This window comes from Oryx dammah, unplaced genomic scaffold, assembly GCF_014754425.2.
Source record: "Oryx dammah isolate SB20612 unplaced genomic scaffold, SCBI_Odam_1.1 HiC_scaffold_16, whole genome shotgun sequence".
Lineage (NCBI taxonomy): Eukaryota > Metazoa > Chordata > Mammalia > Artiodactyla > Bovidae > Oryx > Oryx dammah.
In genome coordinates, this window is record NW_024070200.1 from 253,518 (window position 1) to 270,201 (window position 16,684).

At 68.9% G+C, this 16,684-nt stretch overlaps 2 protein-coding genes across 3 annotated transcripts in view; both read right to left on the reverse strand.

Moving 5' to 3' along the window:
* Positions 1-3,155: 3,155 nt before the first annotated feature.
* Positions 3,156-11,901, reverse strand: CRIP2 (cysteine rich protein 2). 2 transcript variants are annotated; one of them, XR_005723819.1, is made up of 8 exons: positions 11,449-11,698; positions 8,513-8,607; positions 7,973-8,436; positions 7,833-7,901; positions 7,662-7,756; positions 7,033-7,090; positions 6,675-6,961; positions 3,156-3,171 (listed from the first exon to the last, which is right to left on the reverse strand). XR_005723819.1 is itself a non-coding variant. In XM_040256787.1 (8 exons), exons 1-8 carry the CDS (start codon positions 11,489-11,491, stop codon positions 6,894-6,896), a joined length of 627 nt encoding a protein of 208 aa, XP_040112721.1. In that variant the 5' UTR covers positions 11,492-11,901; the 3' UTR covers positions 6,453-6,893. The 2 variants fall into 2 exon arrangements, 1 of the variants encoding a protein (XP_040112721.1); XM_040256787.1 differs by lacking the exon at positions 3,156-3,171 and having other exon boundaries at positions 6,453-6,961; positions 7,973-8,113; positions 8,379-8,436; positions 11,449-11,901.
* A 3,158-nt stretch (positions 11,902-15,059) lies between these two features.
* MTA1 (metastasis associated 1) overlaps positions 15,060-16,684 on the reverse strand; it is a 20,094-nt gene continuing 18,469 nt past the window's right edge. The window contains exons 17-19 of the mRNA XM_040256788.1: positions 16,190-16,221; positions 15,778-15,929; positions 15,060-15,688 (exon numbers count right to left, since the gene is read on the reverse strand). Of these exons, the coding sequence (XP_040112722.1) occupies positions 15,538-15,688; positions 15,778-15,929; positions 16,190-16,221 (335 nt within the window). The 3' untranslated portion in view covers positions 15,060-15,537. The remainder of the gene's footprint in view (positions 15,689-15,777; positions 15,930-16,189; positions 16,222-16,684) is intronic.

The following is a 16,684-nucleotide window of genomic DNA, read 5'->3' on the forward strand; positions in this document are numbered from 1 at the left end:
CTGGAACCCCGGAGGAGCCCCGCCCTCGCCCCGGACTCTGGGCGGGGGCTCCCCAGAGCGGGAGGGAGCACCCCAGCCCCCACCTCAGAGTGCTGGAGCCCGGAAGGTAACCGCTATCATGCAGATAGATGCAAACGAGCGTGTCGTACCTTTCCGGGCCTTTCCCTAGATACAGGGCGGGGGCACCTACCAGGGCATTCTCAGCCTAGTAGCCCTCCCCCACGAACTGCCCTCCGCCTTCATCACGCGTGGGGCCAGAAGGTCGCCCCGCCCCAGTCTCCACCGAGCCCCCCTTCGGCCCGCCCCTGGACGTCCGTCGGGACCGCAGCGGAACTCCCCTGGGACTCCGAAACGGGACATCCCCTCCCAAGGCGGGGACACTCATCAACGGCAGGGCTGGAGATTCTGCGGGATGTTGGGGGTGGGGGGAGTCTGTGCGGCAACGCCCAGGCCTCCATGGAGCTGCGCGGCGGCGGGGGAGGGGTCCTTATCTCCGCAGGAAGCGCTGAGGGCCGAGGGCCGAGCGGTCCAAGTCCGACGTCCAAGGAAGGGGAGGCGGCCCGGAGCCTCTACGGTGCCAGGCGGAGACTGTGGGCCCCACCCGCTCCAGGAATGAGGGAAGGCCAAGGGGGCTGGCGCTGGCGCGCTGCACGGCCCTAGGCCATCCTCCGCTAACCAGCGGAGAGGCCTGTGGCCTCAGGGCGGGGTCCGGGGTTGGTGGGGAGGCTAATGGACCGGTCTCCGTTGCCCCTCAGCCCAGGTGGAGGCAGGGAGGCCTGGGTGGGGTCCCTCTGCTCCCCGCCCCAGGAGGACACTGTCCCCTCCACCCTCCTCTCAGTCAGTGTCGCCCAGGGCACCCCCTCTCGCCCTCTGCTGCAGGAGGGGCTACCCTCCCTGTGGACCCTCCACCTCTCTGGTCCACCGGGACCCCCCAAGCCACACCCAGCTCCTGGCTTCGGCAACCTCAGCGCTCCGTCCTCTCTCCATCCCGGCCCCCACCCCGAACCTTCAGCAGTGTCCTCGGCTCCCCTCGACACACCCGTCCCTCAAAACAAATCGTCGTCTCTGGGCCTGACCAGGCCCTGTCCACACGGAGGGCGCTGGAGACCATCCTCTGAGAGGCCCTCAGCCCTGAGCGGCGGGAACCCCTCTCCCTCCTCCCCCAGCCTCCCCCCACCCCCGACCCTGCCCCCTGGGCCTGTTTCTGGGAGGAGGAGAGCCACTGCCCCCTGCGGCTCAGAACCCCACCCCGACCCGCCCTGCCCTCTGCCCCCTGCCCCCCCAGCCCCCCGCCAGGCCCTGCGGCGGGGGAGCACGCCCCAGCCTCGGGGAGGTCAGCGTACAGGACCCCACCCTCCACCACCACTCTAGTCCTCCCGCCTCCCTGGGACCCTCCTCTCAGAGTAGGCCACAGTTCTGCCCCCCACTGGGGCTCCCAAAGCCCTGGGACCCACAAAGCTTGAGCCCTGCCCTGGAGCCCTAGGTGGCTGGCTGCCGGCTGCCCTCAGGAGGGGTGCCCACCCTCCACTGCAGGAACCACACCAGCCTGCCCTGCCCTGAGCCTCACCAGCCTCTCCCCCCGGGCACAGGAGTGCCTCCCCGGTTTCTGGAGCTGTGGGGGTTCTGGAGCTGTGGCTGCTCGCCTGCCCCCACTCAGCCCTTGGTGTCTCCCTGGCCTGGGCCTGGTATGCCAGGCCAGGAACAGGAGGGTTGGCCTCGGTTCCCTCCACTCCCGGCTTCATGAGAGACAGCCGGAGGGGAACAAACAGGCACACGGACAGACACAGCTGGGAACAGACAAACGGACAGACGGGCAGAAGCAGAGAGGGGAGGAAGGGTTGAGACCCCCAGTGACAGAGAGGGCCGGGTGGGTGGGGGTGCCGGGCAGGACCGTCTGTCACGGCAGACCCTGGGGTCAGGCCACACACGGGGCGTGCACCGCCCGAGTAGGCGTGCCGGGTGGAGGTCAGCTCCCCCGGCGTGATGAACCCGAGGGGGCAGTGAACGGCTGGCAGCCTGGATGCGCACGTGTGTCCAGGGCCGGCGGGCACGCCTGTGTGGGCACACCCATCTGAGCATCTCCGGGGGGCTCCGGGACACGGGGGCCACCCTGAGCTGGGCTCGGCTTCCTTCTGCACGCTTGGCCCTGGGGATGACCCTTCCCCCCACTGGACTCCAAGCCCCCCAGACTCTGGGAGTGGGGGAGCAAGAGCCCCCCCTTGCAAACCAGGGTGATGAGTCTCTTCCTGGCCTGCCCGGCTGTTATTGCTGTTGCCATAGCCACAGCGCAGGCTGGTGTGGGGAGGAGGCCTAGAGGGGCCAAGGCCCATGGGCGTAGCCCTCGGGTTGGTACTTAGCACAGTTTTTCCAGACACACACACACCACACACACTCTCTCTCCCTGGAGCCCTCCCAAAGCTTCAGCTCTCCCAGCTCCCTGTCTGTCCTGCCCGCCTGTGAAATTAGGGACCCCCAAAAGCTGCAGCCCCCAGCACCAGGGGTGTTCAGGTGGACAGCTCCCACAGCCTCTAGACTCTGGCCAGGCACGGCCCCATTTGAGGCTTCCCTGTGAGTGGCCGGCCAGGCCCTAACAGCCCCTCCAGGAGCAGGCTTCCTGCTTCCATCAGCTCACCTGCCCCAGGAAGCTCTTCAAGGGGCGGGGCGCTGACCTGGTCCAAGGTCAACCAAACTGAGGACCACCGGGCCAGTTCAAGACCCAGCCCTGCCCTGCCCTGCCTTTGGGGCCACTAGTGGCGTCTGCTGCACGAACACACGGAAGGCACAGTGGAGCACCGGGGACATCCTGAGACGCGGCCCCCCGCGCTGGCAGCACCCAGCCCCGCGCTCTCCCTCCCAGCACTGGCCCCAGGGCTGGGGCCATCTGGAGTGTGAGGGACAGAGCGACCAGCACAGCCCCTTGCCCCAGGCTGCTCTGTGCCCAGAATACAGCCCCTACACTCCGTCAGCGTGAGGGCACCCAGGGCCCTGAGACCTCGGAGAGGCTACTGTGGGGTTCTGGCTGCCGGCCAAGGCCACCGGCGCGTGCTTACCCTCTCTGTGCGCAAGGCCACACCCTCACCCACTCGTGTTCCACCCAGAGGGGAGCCAGGTGGGACCCTGCCCCACAGCAGGGTTCTGGACAGAGGGGGCAAGCGGGGGCCCCAAGGTGGGCTCGCTTGGGCTCCTGGCACTGGTAGAACTTGTGGAGCAAGGCTGGGCCCCAGTGGCCGCTGAGGAATCTTCCAGGGAAGTTCTGCCCCTCAGAGCTACACAGATCCACCCCCATCCCAGACCATACACTGTGGCACTTGCCCCTGGCCTTTGCCAGCCATTCCTGAAGCCTCCACCCCGCTCCCCAGTCTCTGGGCCCCCTCCTCAGAGTGGACAAGAGTAAGGCTGTCCCCTGCGAGGGCTGGAGGCCTGTAGGGCTTCTCTGGCATTCCTGCACCCAGTGCCCAGCGGGGCCAATGTGTGCTCCGGGACCACTGCTGAGCCAGGTCCAGAGCCGGCTTGCCTACTCCCGGAGTCCACCCCTCCCTGCCCTTCCTCCAGGCCTGGCTGAGTCACAGGCACTCAGACATTCCCAGGGCCTATTTTTAGCAGTTTGTCCCCCAGGACCCCCTGTCTGCCCCAAGGCCCTGCCCCAAGGTGGCCCTGAGGTGGGGGCGGGGGATGGAATCTGTGCTTTCCCAGGAGGGCTCCGACCCTGACCCTGTCCTCCAGGCCTAAGACCAGCCCAGGCAGGAGAGGGTCCCTCCCCTCCTCTCGGAAGCAGGCCCAGGAGGCAGAGAGGCTAGGGGCACCTGCGCCCGTGAGCCCCCTCAGCCAGCCCTGCCAGGGCCTGCAGCTCGGCTCGTCGAGGTGCCCCTGCCCTCCCTACCCCCCACCCCCCACCCCCGCCCCAGGATGAGCCTGGTGCCAGGAATCTCTGTATCCTGGAGCCAAAAGCCATGCAGAATAGCCTCAGATTCCAGCCTCTGCAGTCCGGCAGCTGGGCGTGTTCACCGCCCCAGACCCACCCCTGCAGCGGCTGGGCCCTGAGAAAGTGTGCGGCCGGCACCTGGCCGCCTCTCCCAGCTGTCCTCCCCAGCCCAGCCCCCAGCGGCCCAGGGCCAGGCTCGCAGGCGCTCGGTGACTTCTTGACCCTCAGCTCCTGGAACCTCTACCAGGGTGCTGGTGCAAGAAAGGTCATGCCCCCTCCAGGCCTGGAGGGGCTCAGGGAGGCTAGCTGAGCTGGGCGGGGTCCCCAGCGAGCCTTCACAGCAGAGGGGCAGCCCAGGGGAAGCTGGTGGGGCTGGCGGGGAGAAGGGCTGGGGGATCTAGGTCAGGGGATTCCAGGACTCAGGAAGTGGGGACGGAGGAAGCTGAAGAGATGCCTGGCGTGGGGTGCAAGGGAACACCAGCTAGGGCCCGGGAGGCTGATGGGGTGCAGGGGGCTCAGAGGGCCCTGTGGAGGAAGTGGGGAAGACTGGACCGGTGGGAGGGGGGTGCGGCTGGGGAGCAGGGTGTTAGAGGAGGCCGGGGCGCCGTGCCCAGCCCTGGGGTTCTGGAGCGGAGAGAGGAGCTTAAATGGCATTTCAGGGCCGTCTCGCTGGCGGGGTGGGGTGGAGGCAGGCGGAGAGGGCGGCGCACCGCACACAAGCCTCCGCGGCATCTTGCGGGGTGCCCGAGGAAACACCTGGCTCGTGGAGAGGCTCCCTGGAGCTGGAGTCCCCTAGGGAGCCCCGGGAGCGCGGGGCCCCCGCGGCCCCCACTGGCGGCACCCGGCGACCGCCAGGAGCCGGGCGGGAGCTGCCCCGCCCCGGTTTCCATGACAACCCGGGGGAAACAAACAAGGAGGCTCAGCACGCTCCCGAGAGCAGGAAACGGAAGGCGGCCTCCCCGGCCAGACCCCGAGGCACTAGTACCAGGCAGGTTGCTGCCGACCCGCCTTCTGGGGGGCCCGGTACCCCTCACCGTGCCCGCAGGGCGGCAGCCACACCATAGGCGCCCCTCCTCCCGGGTTTGGGGGAAGGGCTCGCCGGAGATCGCATTTCCCTCGCGTAGTTTCCACTGGAGCGCCACAGAGGAGGAGGGGCCCAGCTGTGCTCTCAGCCACCCCCACCTGCTGGACCGCAGGGAGTTCCCAGAGGAGCCCTCGGCAAGGGCGGGCCTGGGGGTGCCCCCAACCACCCCCCAACCAAGGAGCTTCGGCTTAGCAGAAGGGAGGCGGGAGTGGAGAGTCGTCCCAACCGCTCCTCTAAGTGCACCCCTTACCTCTGCCCGGGAGTAAAAGAGGGGCGCCCCTGGGCCACCTACACCAGGGCCTCCCACCCCAGGGGCAGGCCAACCCGCCTTGCACATCCTGGCTGCGTTCCCGGCGCCGGCCAAATGCAAGGAGACACTGCTGCCCACGCTGAACGAGGAAGGAGGGCGGCTTGGCATTGCAGACACCGAGCCGGCCGCTCCACCCGAGGGACACGGATGGCTGCTCGAAGGACAGTGAGCCCGGCCTTCTGGCTCAACTGTCTCAGCCTGCGTCCTGGAGGACGAGCTAGGGAGGGGCCTGTGCCAGAGGCTGGGGTGCTGGGAGCTGGCCCCGGGGGTGAGGGGGTGGGGGCAGGGCACATATGGAGCCGGCTGCCTACGGTGCTGAGGGCACAGGCCCAGAGATGACCAGGCCCCGAAGCTCCTGGCTCCGGGAGGGCCAGACCTCTGGGGATGCGGTACTGGGAGCAGGCCGGAGCAGGCGCTGAGCGTGGAAGGCGGGTCTACCAGGGCTCTGCCCCGGAGCGGAAGAGAAGGGGGCGCCCTCTGGCGGGCTGCTAGGGAGCCGCGAATAAAGGGAAGGCAGGCGCGTGGGCGGGACTCTTGGGAGGGGGCTCCTCCAGCTGCTGGGGGTTCCCGGTTGCTAGGGACAGCCTGAAGAGGCCAGAGGTGACTCCATCAACACCGCAGACCAGATGCAGAAACTGCGCTCAGGCAGGAGCACTAGAATGCAGGAAACAGCCTGCACCCTGTCCCTGGGCTCCCACCTGCCAGCTGAGAAGGTGAGCTCCCTGGGCAGACTGGCACAGACTCTGCCGCAGGTGTCCTGCCCACCCCTCGCCGCTCCTCCCCTGCAGGAGGTGTCGTCTGTCCCTCCCTCCCTCCACCGGGTGCCCTCAGCTCCCCTCCCTCCAGCTCTCTGCTGGACCGAGGCACCGCCTGGTTTTAGTGCCCCTTTCTGGGCACCAGGACCCCAGCCTCCCGCACTCCCCACCTCCATCTAGTCCAGTCCTTCCCAGGGGCCCAGCCCCCCACTCGCCTCAACCAGTCCAAACCAGAGCCTCCCTGCCTCCCACCCATGGGCATCACCCTTGGGCACAGGGCCCCGCCTCCACCTGAAACCGGGCCCAGGGATGCTGGGGGCGCTTGTACTGAGAGATGGGCCCCTGGCTGCAAGTCCACCCCAGAGCTGCAGACACGTGCGCCCTTGACCTTCAGACCTTTTATTGGTAGCAAAAGTCCCAGCACTCAAGTGTGAGCCACGTGAGGGTGGTGGGCGGGCGCTGGAGGCGGGAGGAGCGCGGTGGGGGCGTGGCTGTGGCTGTCACTGGCAAGAGGGACATAAATAACACTCGGGGCGGGGCGGGGGCGGCACCACCTCAGAGAGGTCACCCAGGCCACAGAGACGCCAGGGGCATGGGGGCCACGAGACGGGGCCAGGATGAAAGGGGTCAGCGGGCAGTCAGGGACACCCAGGCAGATACACCAGGAGACAGGGACGGGGCAGGGTCCTGGGGTCAGGGTCCTCCCCCAGCTCTCTGGCCCTGGACTTGCAGGTGCAGAGGCGGCCTGGGCAGCGGGCACTCTCCGCGCGCAGCCAAGCAGTGGGCTTGGGGTCAGGGGCCCGCGCAAAGCGGCCCGGGGGCCTAGGGCTGAGCTTTGCCTTCAGGATCCTTCTCATAGATGTAGCTGCCCACGGCTCCCGTGTTCACGCCTGCAGAGAGAGGCCGCTCAATGGAGGGGGGGCGGGAAGGGTCCCGCGGCCCACATCCGGCCCACACTCACCCTTGGGGCCGAAGAGTATTCCGTAGCAGGGCTTGTGGCAGTAGGGCTGGCCATCGTGCTAAGGACAGGGCGCAGGTGGTGAGAAGGCGGCCACAGGCTCCACGCAAACCGCCCCCGGCGGCCGCCTCCACCTCCAGACGCCCGGCACCCTGCGCTCTCGGTTTCCCAGGTGGACCTGGAGGACAGGTGCCGCCGCAGCACCAGCGTCCGAGCGCACACGGCGCCAGGCCGGCCTCCAGGGGGCAGCACGCGCCGCCCCTCCCGGGCCGCAGCTCCCCTTGGGGCCCCACTCCTCCTGGGCCGCAGCCTCCGCCCGCCCCTCCCGGCCCGCCCGCCCATCCCAGACCGCAGCCCCCGCGGGCCCCCCCCCAACCCGTCCCAGCCCGCAGAACCTCTCGGGGCCCGTCCGCCCGCCTCGGGCCCCCGCTTCCCGGACCCTCATAGCCCCCCTCGAAACCCTCCTGGCTCCCCTCAGATCCCCGCCCACCCCCCTCGGACCCCCGCGCCCCCGGACCCTCATAGCCCCCCTCGGGCCTGCCACTCCGGGCCCGCAGCCTCCAGGCTGGGCCCGCTCGCCCCCTCAGGCCCCCGCCGGCCCCCCTCGCCGTCCGGGGCCGCGCGCCTCTCACCTCCGCGTGCCCACCCGGGGTCAGCGTCTTCCCACAGCGCTCGCAGCGCAGGCATGGCCGGTGCCAGTCCTTGCCCAGAGACGTCACCTTCTCGGCTGGGGAAGGGACAGAGGATGACGCCGGGGCGCGCGGGGGAGCCCTCCCAGGCCAGGGCTGGGCGCAGGCACTCACCGAAGTAGACCCTCTTGTTGCAGCGAGGACACATGTTGGGCTCCCCGGTGAACGTGGTGACGCTGGAGGCTGGGGGAGAGGCGGGGTCAGGGCCTGCCAGCGCCGACCCCACCCCTGCGCCCCACACTCACCCCACCCACCTTTGCTGGGCCCCTTCGGGGGGCCGCTGGCTTTCCGCTCCTCGGTTCGGGCCACGGGGACCTCGATGGGGCCGGTGACCTGGGGTTTCTCGGCAGAGGGCTTCTCGTAGATGTAGGAGCCGGCCCCTCCGATGTTCACCCCTGGGGCGGGGGCAGGTACTGGACACGGGAGCCAGGGCCCTCCCCACCCCCGGACCTCTCAGCCACCCCCAACTTGCCAGGACGGCTCCTTCAGCCCAGGACCACTCCCCGCCCCCACCCGGAGGGCCGCGGCGGGCAAGGAAGGGAGAGTGCTTGTCCTTCCAGGAGGGAGGCGACCGAGCCGCCAAGGGGAGGAGGGGACCTGGGCCATTTGAGCTGAGCGGGGTGTCCCCACCAGCCCGGCCCACGGAGGCCCCAGGCTCACCTTTGGGTCCAAACAGCGTGGCATAGCAGGGCTTGTGGCAGAAAGGCTTTCCATCATGCTAGGCAGAGGGCAGGCGTTGAGCGCGGGGTCTGGCCCGGCTCCCCACCCCCTCCCCGCCCGGGGGAGGCGCTCACCTCGGCGTGGCCCCCTGGGGTCAGCGTCTTGCTGCAGTGCTCACACCGGAGGCAGAATCTGTGCCAGTCTTTGCCCAGGGAGCTCACCTTCTCAGCTGGGTGGGAGGGCAGTGTCAGCACAGCGCCCCCGCCCCCCACACTCAGGCCCCACTGCCCCCCAGGTCCCGGGCAGCCTAGGCACCTGGGTCCCCTTCACCCCCCAGGAGCCATGTAGCCACCGCCACCATCCGCTCCTCATCACCCTGGGTCACTGCTGGACCAGGCAACCTGGACGGGCTTCCACCTCACACCTGCCCTTCCCTGACACACGCCGCACACACCTGCCCCTCACACAGCCCCAGACCCTCCAGGAGGGTCCTACAGGAGCTGGCAGAGCCCCAGCCCCGCTGAGGGGAGTGGCCTCGAGCCCCCAGACCCCCAGTGGAGAGGCCAGTCCCTGTGGCCCCCCAGGGGACAGGGCAGGGCGCTGGCTGTCCATATTTGGCCTGCTCACCCTAAGCTTCGAGAGCACCGCCCCCTCCTGCCTCTGGCTTTGGCGCCCAAGGTCTGAGACCAGCTGCTAAGGGTCACATTGGGGGCCCTCCCTGCCCCCTGCCTCCCCCCACTCCGGGGTTGCTGGGCCATCTCCCAGTGGACGGAAGCTGGGGCTTCCCCAAGGAAGCACAGCAGGAAAAGGGCGGAGGACCGGGCAGGAAGCCGCTGGAGCCGAGCTGGAATCCTCCCGACTGGAAGGGGCCTGGCCAGAGGCAAGGGGAGGGGAGGGGTGGGTGGGCTGGGGCCCTTCTGCTCGGGCAGGACTGGCCAGGGAGCAGGGACTCCTTCCCAGAGCGGCCCCTGCTTGGGCCAGGCCTCCCCCAGGGCACCAGCAGGGTGGGGAGTGGGAGCTGGCCAGGACACCCCCAGTCCCAGGAGGCCTGGGAGGCTCCTGGAGGACGGCCCGCGCTCCTGGTGGCTCGGGTTCGGGGCTCGAGCCCTGGCTCCAGTGGCCCTGGTGGCACCTGCTGGCCTAGCCAGGGGCAGCCTCTGGGACCCCTACCCACCATCCCCTTCCGCAGGCTTATAGATCTTTCTGGCCACTCCACCCTAGAAGGCTAGGACTAAGGCTGGCCAGGCCTCCCGCAGGTCCATGCCAGGGCAGACGGGAGCTGGCTGAGCCCAAGGCGGGCTCAGATCCCATGCCAGACTGGCATCCTCTCCCAGCTCTCCCGCTGGCCAGCGGTTGCTGAGGCAGCTGCGGCTCAGGGCAGCCAGAACCATGCTGATCTGGCTCACTGTTAGGCTGTGGCCACTGGGGGGGCAGGGGAATGACCCTCGGACCCACCGAGCAGGTCAATGGCCACACATTACCAGCCCAAGTTGGGAAGGCAGAATCGATTGAGTCTAATGGCTTGGAAAGGAACCAGCTCCCACCCAGCTGCAGTTGTCGGGGACACAAAGACTTAGCATCCTGAGGTCATTGTGGGGTGCCCTGGCCCGGCTCCTGCATGCACCCACTGGGGTGCAGCCGGACTCCGGGTGGCAGCATCCTGGCCCCGCCCCTTCCTCCACCAGGGCCTCCAGACCAGGAGAGAAGCCAGCCTTTGTTTTCTGCTGGGAGCCAGCAGCCGCCCAAGCAGGCAGAAGCTCTTTTCCGGGTTGTCCACGAGACTGTCGGCCCATCCCTGAGCTGGCCTGGCCCAGGGTAAAGATGTGGGCAGCGGGGCTGGCAGGACAACCCTGGGGCTGGCCCCTACCCTGAGCCTTACAGGGATGAGTCCTGTCCGGGATGGGGACCGAGGGCTGGGCGGGCTCCCCAGCAGGCAGCCGGAAGCCCTGCAGCCCCAGCCAGGCCAGAAGCACTCCAGGCCAAATCCGGTCCCTCCCCTCTGGGAACAGCAAACAACGGCCTGGCCTGCGCCTCCTCCCACCGTCCGCAGGGAAACCAAGGACAGTCCCCACCTCAGACCCTGGCCACTGCCCCACGGATGACGGGAGAAGGGTCTTCTCTCTGTCCCTGTCTCTCCTGCTCTTCTGACGTGCCACTGTCTGTCTGTGCGGGCATTGGTGGGAGGCTCAGTGGGCAGGGACCCTGGCAAAGTGGGGGAGAGGGCCAGCCAGGGTGAGGGAGAGTAGGGGAGTGAGCCAGATACCAGGGTAGGAGCGCCAGTGAGTGGGTGCGCCCATGGGAGAGAGTCTCTGCCAACCCAGGGGGCTTCCAGGCAGAGACAGTCTCTCTTCCCCACTCCCTCCTCCCGGATGCCACTGTTGGGACCTTGAGGAGGTAGGGGGCCTGGCCACCTGGGTTCCAGCGTCCTCTCCTGCTTGTGAGGGTTCCCTCCTCACCCCAACCGCAGGAGAGTCCAGGGGGAACTTGCGCCAATAAAATGAGCCTGTCGGAACGCAAAAGAGGTGGAGGCCAAGGTCGCCCCCGCATGGGCTGAATCCAGACAGAGCCTAGACCTGGCCCAGCGTGGGCAGAGGTCGGGGCTGGGGTTGGGAGTCATGAAGCCAGCCGGCCCGGCCACATGTCCGTGGGTGGCGCGACTGGGGTCCGAGCGAAAGGGCAGAGAAAGGCGGGAGCGCGCTAGAAGCGCGCAGAGCTTGCTGCTGCGCCCGCCCCCGCCCCGCTGGGCACCGCCAGGCAGGACCGCGATCGGCCCGCGAGCGCAGAGCGCTCCCCCAAGCCCGGCCGCTTTCTGGAGGGTCCACGCGCCCCCCGCCCGCCAGGCCTCGGGCCCCCGCCTCGCCCCCGTCGGCCATTTCGGGGGTTCGGGCGTGGCCGCCCCCAGCTCGTCGCCGCTCCACCCTCCGGCCGCACCCGCGTGGGCAGCGGAGGAACCGGATCCGGGCCGGGCATCCCGGGGTGGCGGCCGGGCGCTGGCCGACGAGCGCCGAGGGCTCGCGGCTCTGCAGCGGGGAGCTGACCCCAAGGGCGGCGGCCGGGCCCGGGCACTCACCGAAGTACACGGTCTTGTCGCACTTGGGGCACCTGGAGGCCATGGTCCGTACGCCCAGTCGCCCCGCGTCCTCCGCGCGCGCCCGTCTCCTCGCCGCAGCCGCCGCCTCCGCCGCGCCCGCCCCGCCCGCCCGGCTGTCCGCTCGCCCATTGGTCTGCGGCCGGGGCGGGGCGTCGGGAGCCCGCCCCCGGGGTCCCGCCGCCCTGGACGCCGCAGGGGCAGGGGCGCACCTGCCGGGGCGGACTGGGGGCTACGCGACCCGCCTGGCGCCCCTTGGCCTCGCTCTCGGGGTGGCCTCTACCGGGCCCGCTCGGTCCTCGCCTGTTTCCATGGCAACTTCGGGGCAACCGGCTGGGCCGCGGGTGGGCGCGGCCCCCTGACGGGGGCCGTCCTGGCCAGCGGGGCCTCGGCCCGGAAGGGCGGTGTCGGGACACGCAGACTGACGCCCCGACGGCGCAGCAGCCCGCCCGGCGCGGTGCTGGCGTCCGGGTCCCCAGGGGACCCCCACCCCACCCTGCTGCGCGCCGCCGCCCGCTTCCCTTTGTTGCTCGGTTTCTATAGTAACGGCCTCGCTCTGGGACAGGAGCGGGATTTGGGCGGGAGCGCCACCCTGTCCAGGCCCGGTCCCGGCCCCGCCTAACACTTCAGTGGTGCTGGAGCCTCAGCGGGTGGAGGGCAGGGCCTCCACCGCTTCCAGAAACAGCGCGAGAGAAACTGCTGGAAGGGGGTGAGGGGAGGGGGTGCCTGGCAGCGAGGGGGCCAGCGGTGTGTGCGGCAGGCTCTGAAGGCGCCCTCCCCAAGCTCTCCCACCCAAGGGCGATGTGGGGGGTGGGGGGAGACGGGAGACAGAAGGCGCGGGGCCCCTAGAGTGCCCCCTCTGCAGGCGTAGCGGCCACGTGGGCAGACGCTGCCACCTGCATTCCATGCCGTCCTGCCCTGGACGCCTGCCCCATCTCTCCTCCAGACCCAGTAGTATCGGACCCAGGGCCTCTGACCTCGGCCTGTTGGCCCCAGAGCCTCCTCCTGGAGGGCTGGGGAGCTAGAGGTCTGCTAGCTCTCAGGGCCTCTCCCCAGGGGGCCTCCAGCCCCTCCCAGCAGGACTGCCTGGCCTCTCCCACCCCTGCCTGCCTCCGCCTGGCGCCATGCAGAACCCGCCAGAGCCCCAGGGTCTGGGGACCCAGAGGTCGCGGCGGCCATCTCCCAGGGGCTCTTTCCTGGGCCCCCATCTCCGCTGAGCCTCAGCTCTGGCAGATGGACAGACGCCTAATCCCAGATGACTGGGTCCAGTCTGGGCAGCGGGCTCCAGCTCCCTGACACCCTGCCCTGTGTCTCTGAGGCTCTGTGCTGGACACCAGGTCCCCCCACGCCCAGTTCCTCTCCCTGGTGGCCTCCAGGGCCTGCTTCTGGCTCCCAGTGCCAGTGTTCAGAGAGGGTGAGGGAGCTGGTCTCGCAGGGCAGTTTCACGGCAGCCCCCCCACACACCCTGTTCCCTGAAGTGCCCCGAAGTGGCCCCCCTGTTCCCTGAGGTGCACCCCTCCTCCCTGAGGTTCCCCCCGCCTCCCTGATGTGCCCCTCACCTTCCTGAAGTGCCCCCTTCCTCCCTGAGGTGGTGCCCCCCCACCCGCACTCACACCCTTCAGCCACTGCCATTTCCATGAGTGAGGATAAGAGCCCTCAAGCTGCTGACCAGCGGGCGGGCGCCCTCTCCCTCCACTGAGCTCTGGCCCTGAGCCAGCCAGGGTGGAGACAAGAGGAGGCCTCAGCAGGCCCCTTCCTGGGCTAGGTGGCCTGCAGGTCAGCCCTTCACAGACCGCTCCCCGCTCAGGCTGGGTGTCTGGTGTCTCTGAATAATTCATGGGCCCCCACTTGGAACCCCTTGCCAGGGGCTCTGAGCTTGGGAGACCCCCGGGACCCCAGGGTATCAGCCTGAGTGACTCCGCCCCGCCCTGAAATCTGCAGGACTGCTGTTGAGGGCAGGCTGGCTGGGCACAGGAGCCCTCTCAAGGAAGCTACCTGTGGGCCCCAGCCCTGCTTGGAGAGAGGAGGTGGAGCCAAGGAATGGCATTCGGCCCTGGCCGAGGCCCTGGGCGGGGGTGGGTGGCGCGGGCACCCTGCCTCCCAGCTACAGGGCTTGGGCTGATGCGCTGGGCTGTGCGGGGCCAGCTGGGAAGGGGCACTGATCAGTGGACACAGAGCCCCATCTCAGAGCGAGAGGCTGGGACAGGCACAGGCCATGGGGCTGAGTGAGGAGGGCGGGGCTGGAGGGAAGCAGGCAGGGCCCCGCCGTCCAGGCATGGGGGCAGCTCCCTCCCGTGAGGCCGCAGTGGAGCAGTGTCCCGGTGGCGCTGGCAAACCGCACACAGGAAGCCAGGCTCGCGCTCCTGCAGGGCCCCCGGGGCTGTGCCCTGTGGTGGGCAGTGGGAGGTCCCAGGTGGGGCACGGGAACATGCCCACCTGCGATGCCCTTGGCCCTGGGGGCTGGAGGCTGCAGGCCCTTGCTGGGCCCACAGGAGCTGGGCAGAGCTAACCAACACTCGGGTTCTCAAGACTTCGCTCCCCTTGCCAGCACCTGCCTCCCACCCCACTTTTAGGCCTGGCACAGACCTCTCAGACACGCAGTCCAGGTCCTGCTGACCCCGGCCCTCCTGAGGGTCTGCCTGTCTCTGGGCAGCGGGAGGCCCCTCCCCTGCCCACCGTACTGGAGGAAGGTAGTGTCTTTGTCAAGGTCACCAGCCTGGCCTCCCAACCCCACCACTGGAGCTGGGGGATGGGTGGGTGTGGGGCCAGCCGTGTGGGGTGGCGTGCCCCAGCCTCTCCTGACACCCTGGCCTGCCACCCAGGCCCTTGGATGCCAGGACACCCCTTATCTGTCCCCAGTAAGGCAGCAGAGTGGCTTCTATTTTAATTCTCCAGCCGAGATGTCCACACATCACAGTGGGGCTGGAGGCACAGCAGGCAGAGGGCCTTGGGCACCCCTCCCTCCGGCATCTGGCCTGGATGAACCTGTGCAGTGGGCCTGGAGCGGGTGTGCGGGGGGGGGGGGGGGGGGGGGGGGGGGCCCCAGGGAGGGTTTCTGAGAACGGACTTGCTGAAATCTGAGCAAAGTCTCCCGGAGGAAACGGCACACCTGCTTCGGGTGGCCCCATGGCTCCTGGCAGCCATCTGTGGACAGCTGCAGCAGGCTCTGCGAGGCCAGCCAGCAGCCCGGCTGACCCTGCCACCCCGGCTGCCCGAGCAGGGGAGCCCAGCACCTGCCAGTCTGGCTCCCAGGCCAGGCCCGGACCACCCCTGCCTCGGACAGACATGGCATGTCGGCTCCCCATGTGGGAGCCCCGAGCCCCGATGGACCTTTCTTTGCTCCCATGGGGCAGGTGGTGGGCACGGGGCCAAGGTGAGGCAGCAGGGGAGCCCCCAGGCCAGCCTGCAGGGGCCACATGCTGCTGCCCAGGCTTCTCCCTGGACGTTCCAACGCCGGGCAGACCCGAGCAGGGGGTGGCTTCCAGACCCACGGAGGGGGTTAGGGAGGAGGACATCGGGCTCCTCTAAGGCAACGGGAGTGCGGGGGGCCCAAGGCGGGGAGACAGACTGAGGACAAAAGACGCGGGAAGGGCTAGTTGGATGTTTGTTTTTATAAGTTTTTTTTTCTTTGTTTTTTTTAATACGAAAATTACTTGAAAAGACAAGGGGCCAACCCCACCAGGCAGCTCGGCCGGCCGCTGGCCACGCCGATCCTAACATTCCAGGTGTAAGTTACAGAGCTTAAGTTCATCTACAAAAAAGTAATAAAAATAAAATTTAAAATGGCACCTTCAACAGAAACAACAAAACTCCCGGCCGGCCCTTGAGCCCGCATGCGGGGCAGGCACTCGGGCGGCTCCTCAGCTCCGCTCTGGCCAAAAAGTAAACACAAAGCTAAAAAAACAACTCCCCGGCGGGTCTGGAGTAGGTCGGGAGCTCCTCCCCGCGTGGCCGAGGGGCGGTTTCTCCGCGGGTGAGGGCGGGCAGGGGCACTACCGAAACCGGGCAGCGGGCGGCGGGCGGCGGGTGGCGGGCGGGCGTGGTCTGCGGCCGGAGCGCCGCACGGGCGGCCTAGTCCTCGATGACGATGGGCTCGTCGTTGACGGGCGCGGGCGCGGGCGGCCGCAGCGGCAGGGCCTGGCTCGGGCGCAGGGCGATGGGTTTGTAGGGCCTGCGGGCCGCGCGCTTGGTCTCGGAGGACGAGAGCAGCTTGCGGATCTTCCTGTGGTGGAGCTGGGCAGTGAGACGCCGGGCAGCACGGCACGGAGCCCCTGCCCCCGCGGGCCCCCCCCGCCCGCCCGGCCGCCCCACCTGGTCTCCTCGGTGGCCATGTAGAACACGTCGTCGGGGGCGTCGATCCAGTTCATCCGCCGCCGCTTGACGGGGGGCAGCGAGCCCCCCCGGATGAGGCGCACCTTGGTGGGGTATGCCTTCCCGTTGAGCAGGAGGTTCCGGCTTGGTCCCTACGGTGGGGCAGGCCTGAGAGGGGAGCTCGGGACCTCCACGCAGCGCCCAGGAGCCCCATGGTGGCCGTCCCAGGGGCAGTGGGGGCAGGGGTGCCCGGAGGGCCACGAAGACCCCATGAAGACCCCAACACCTACCCTCCTCGGGTCCCCAGGGGCCTCCCAGATGCTCCCACAGCGCCTGGCAGGGCGGGGGCCTCCCTAAGGCCCACAGGAGCGTGTGTGTGCAAGCGTGTGGAGAACAGGGCCCCTGCGCTCACCATGTGCCTGGTCTGTCCGTGGTTCGCCAAACCTGCCAGGAGGAAGGAGGACAGGCTGTGAGGTCCCCGCGGGCACGTGCCGCACCAACATACCCACATGCGTGCCAAGGGCCCACAGCGGAGACGCAGGAAGCCCAGGGCTACGTCTCCCCAGAGCTGCAGCCCACACCCAGGTGGGCCTCAGCTCCCGAGTCCTGGCCTCGCCCAGGTGGCTCTCAGGGGCCCTGGTGGGGGGAGGGGAGGGGTGTAGGAGCCTCGGATCTGAGCTCACTCCCTTGAGGAGGCAGGACCACTGTGGCCCGGCTTATAGAGCAGCCAAGTGACACCTGGTGCTATACGTACAAGAGCAACAGGGGGCCCCTCTGCAGGGCAGCCACTCCCTGGGCTCAGACTCCACCAGACTTCCTCCCAAGGGGCTCCCAGTCCCCAGCGTGGAGCAGGTGCTGGTGTGAGTACACGGGCCCGTGAGCAGGTGCTGGTGTGAGTACACGGGCC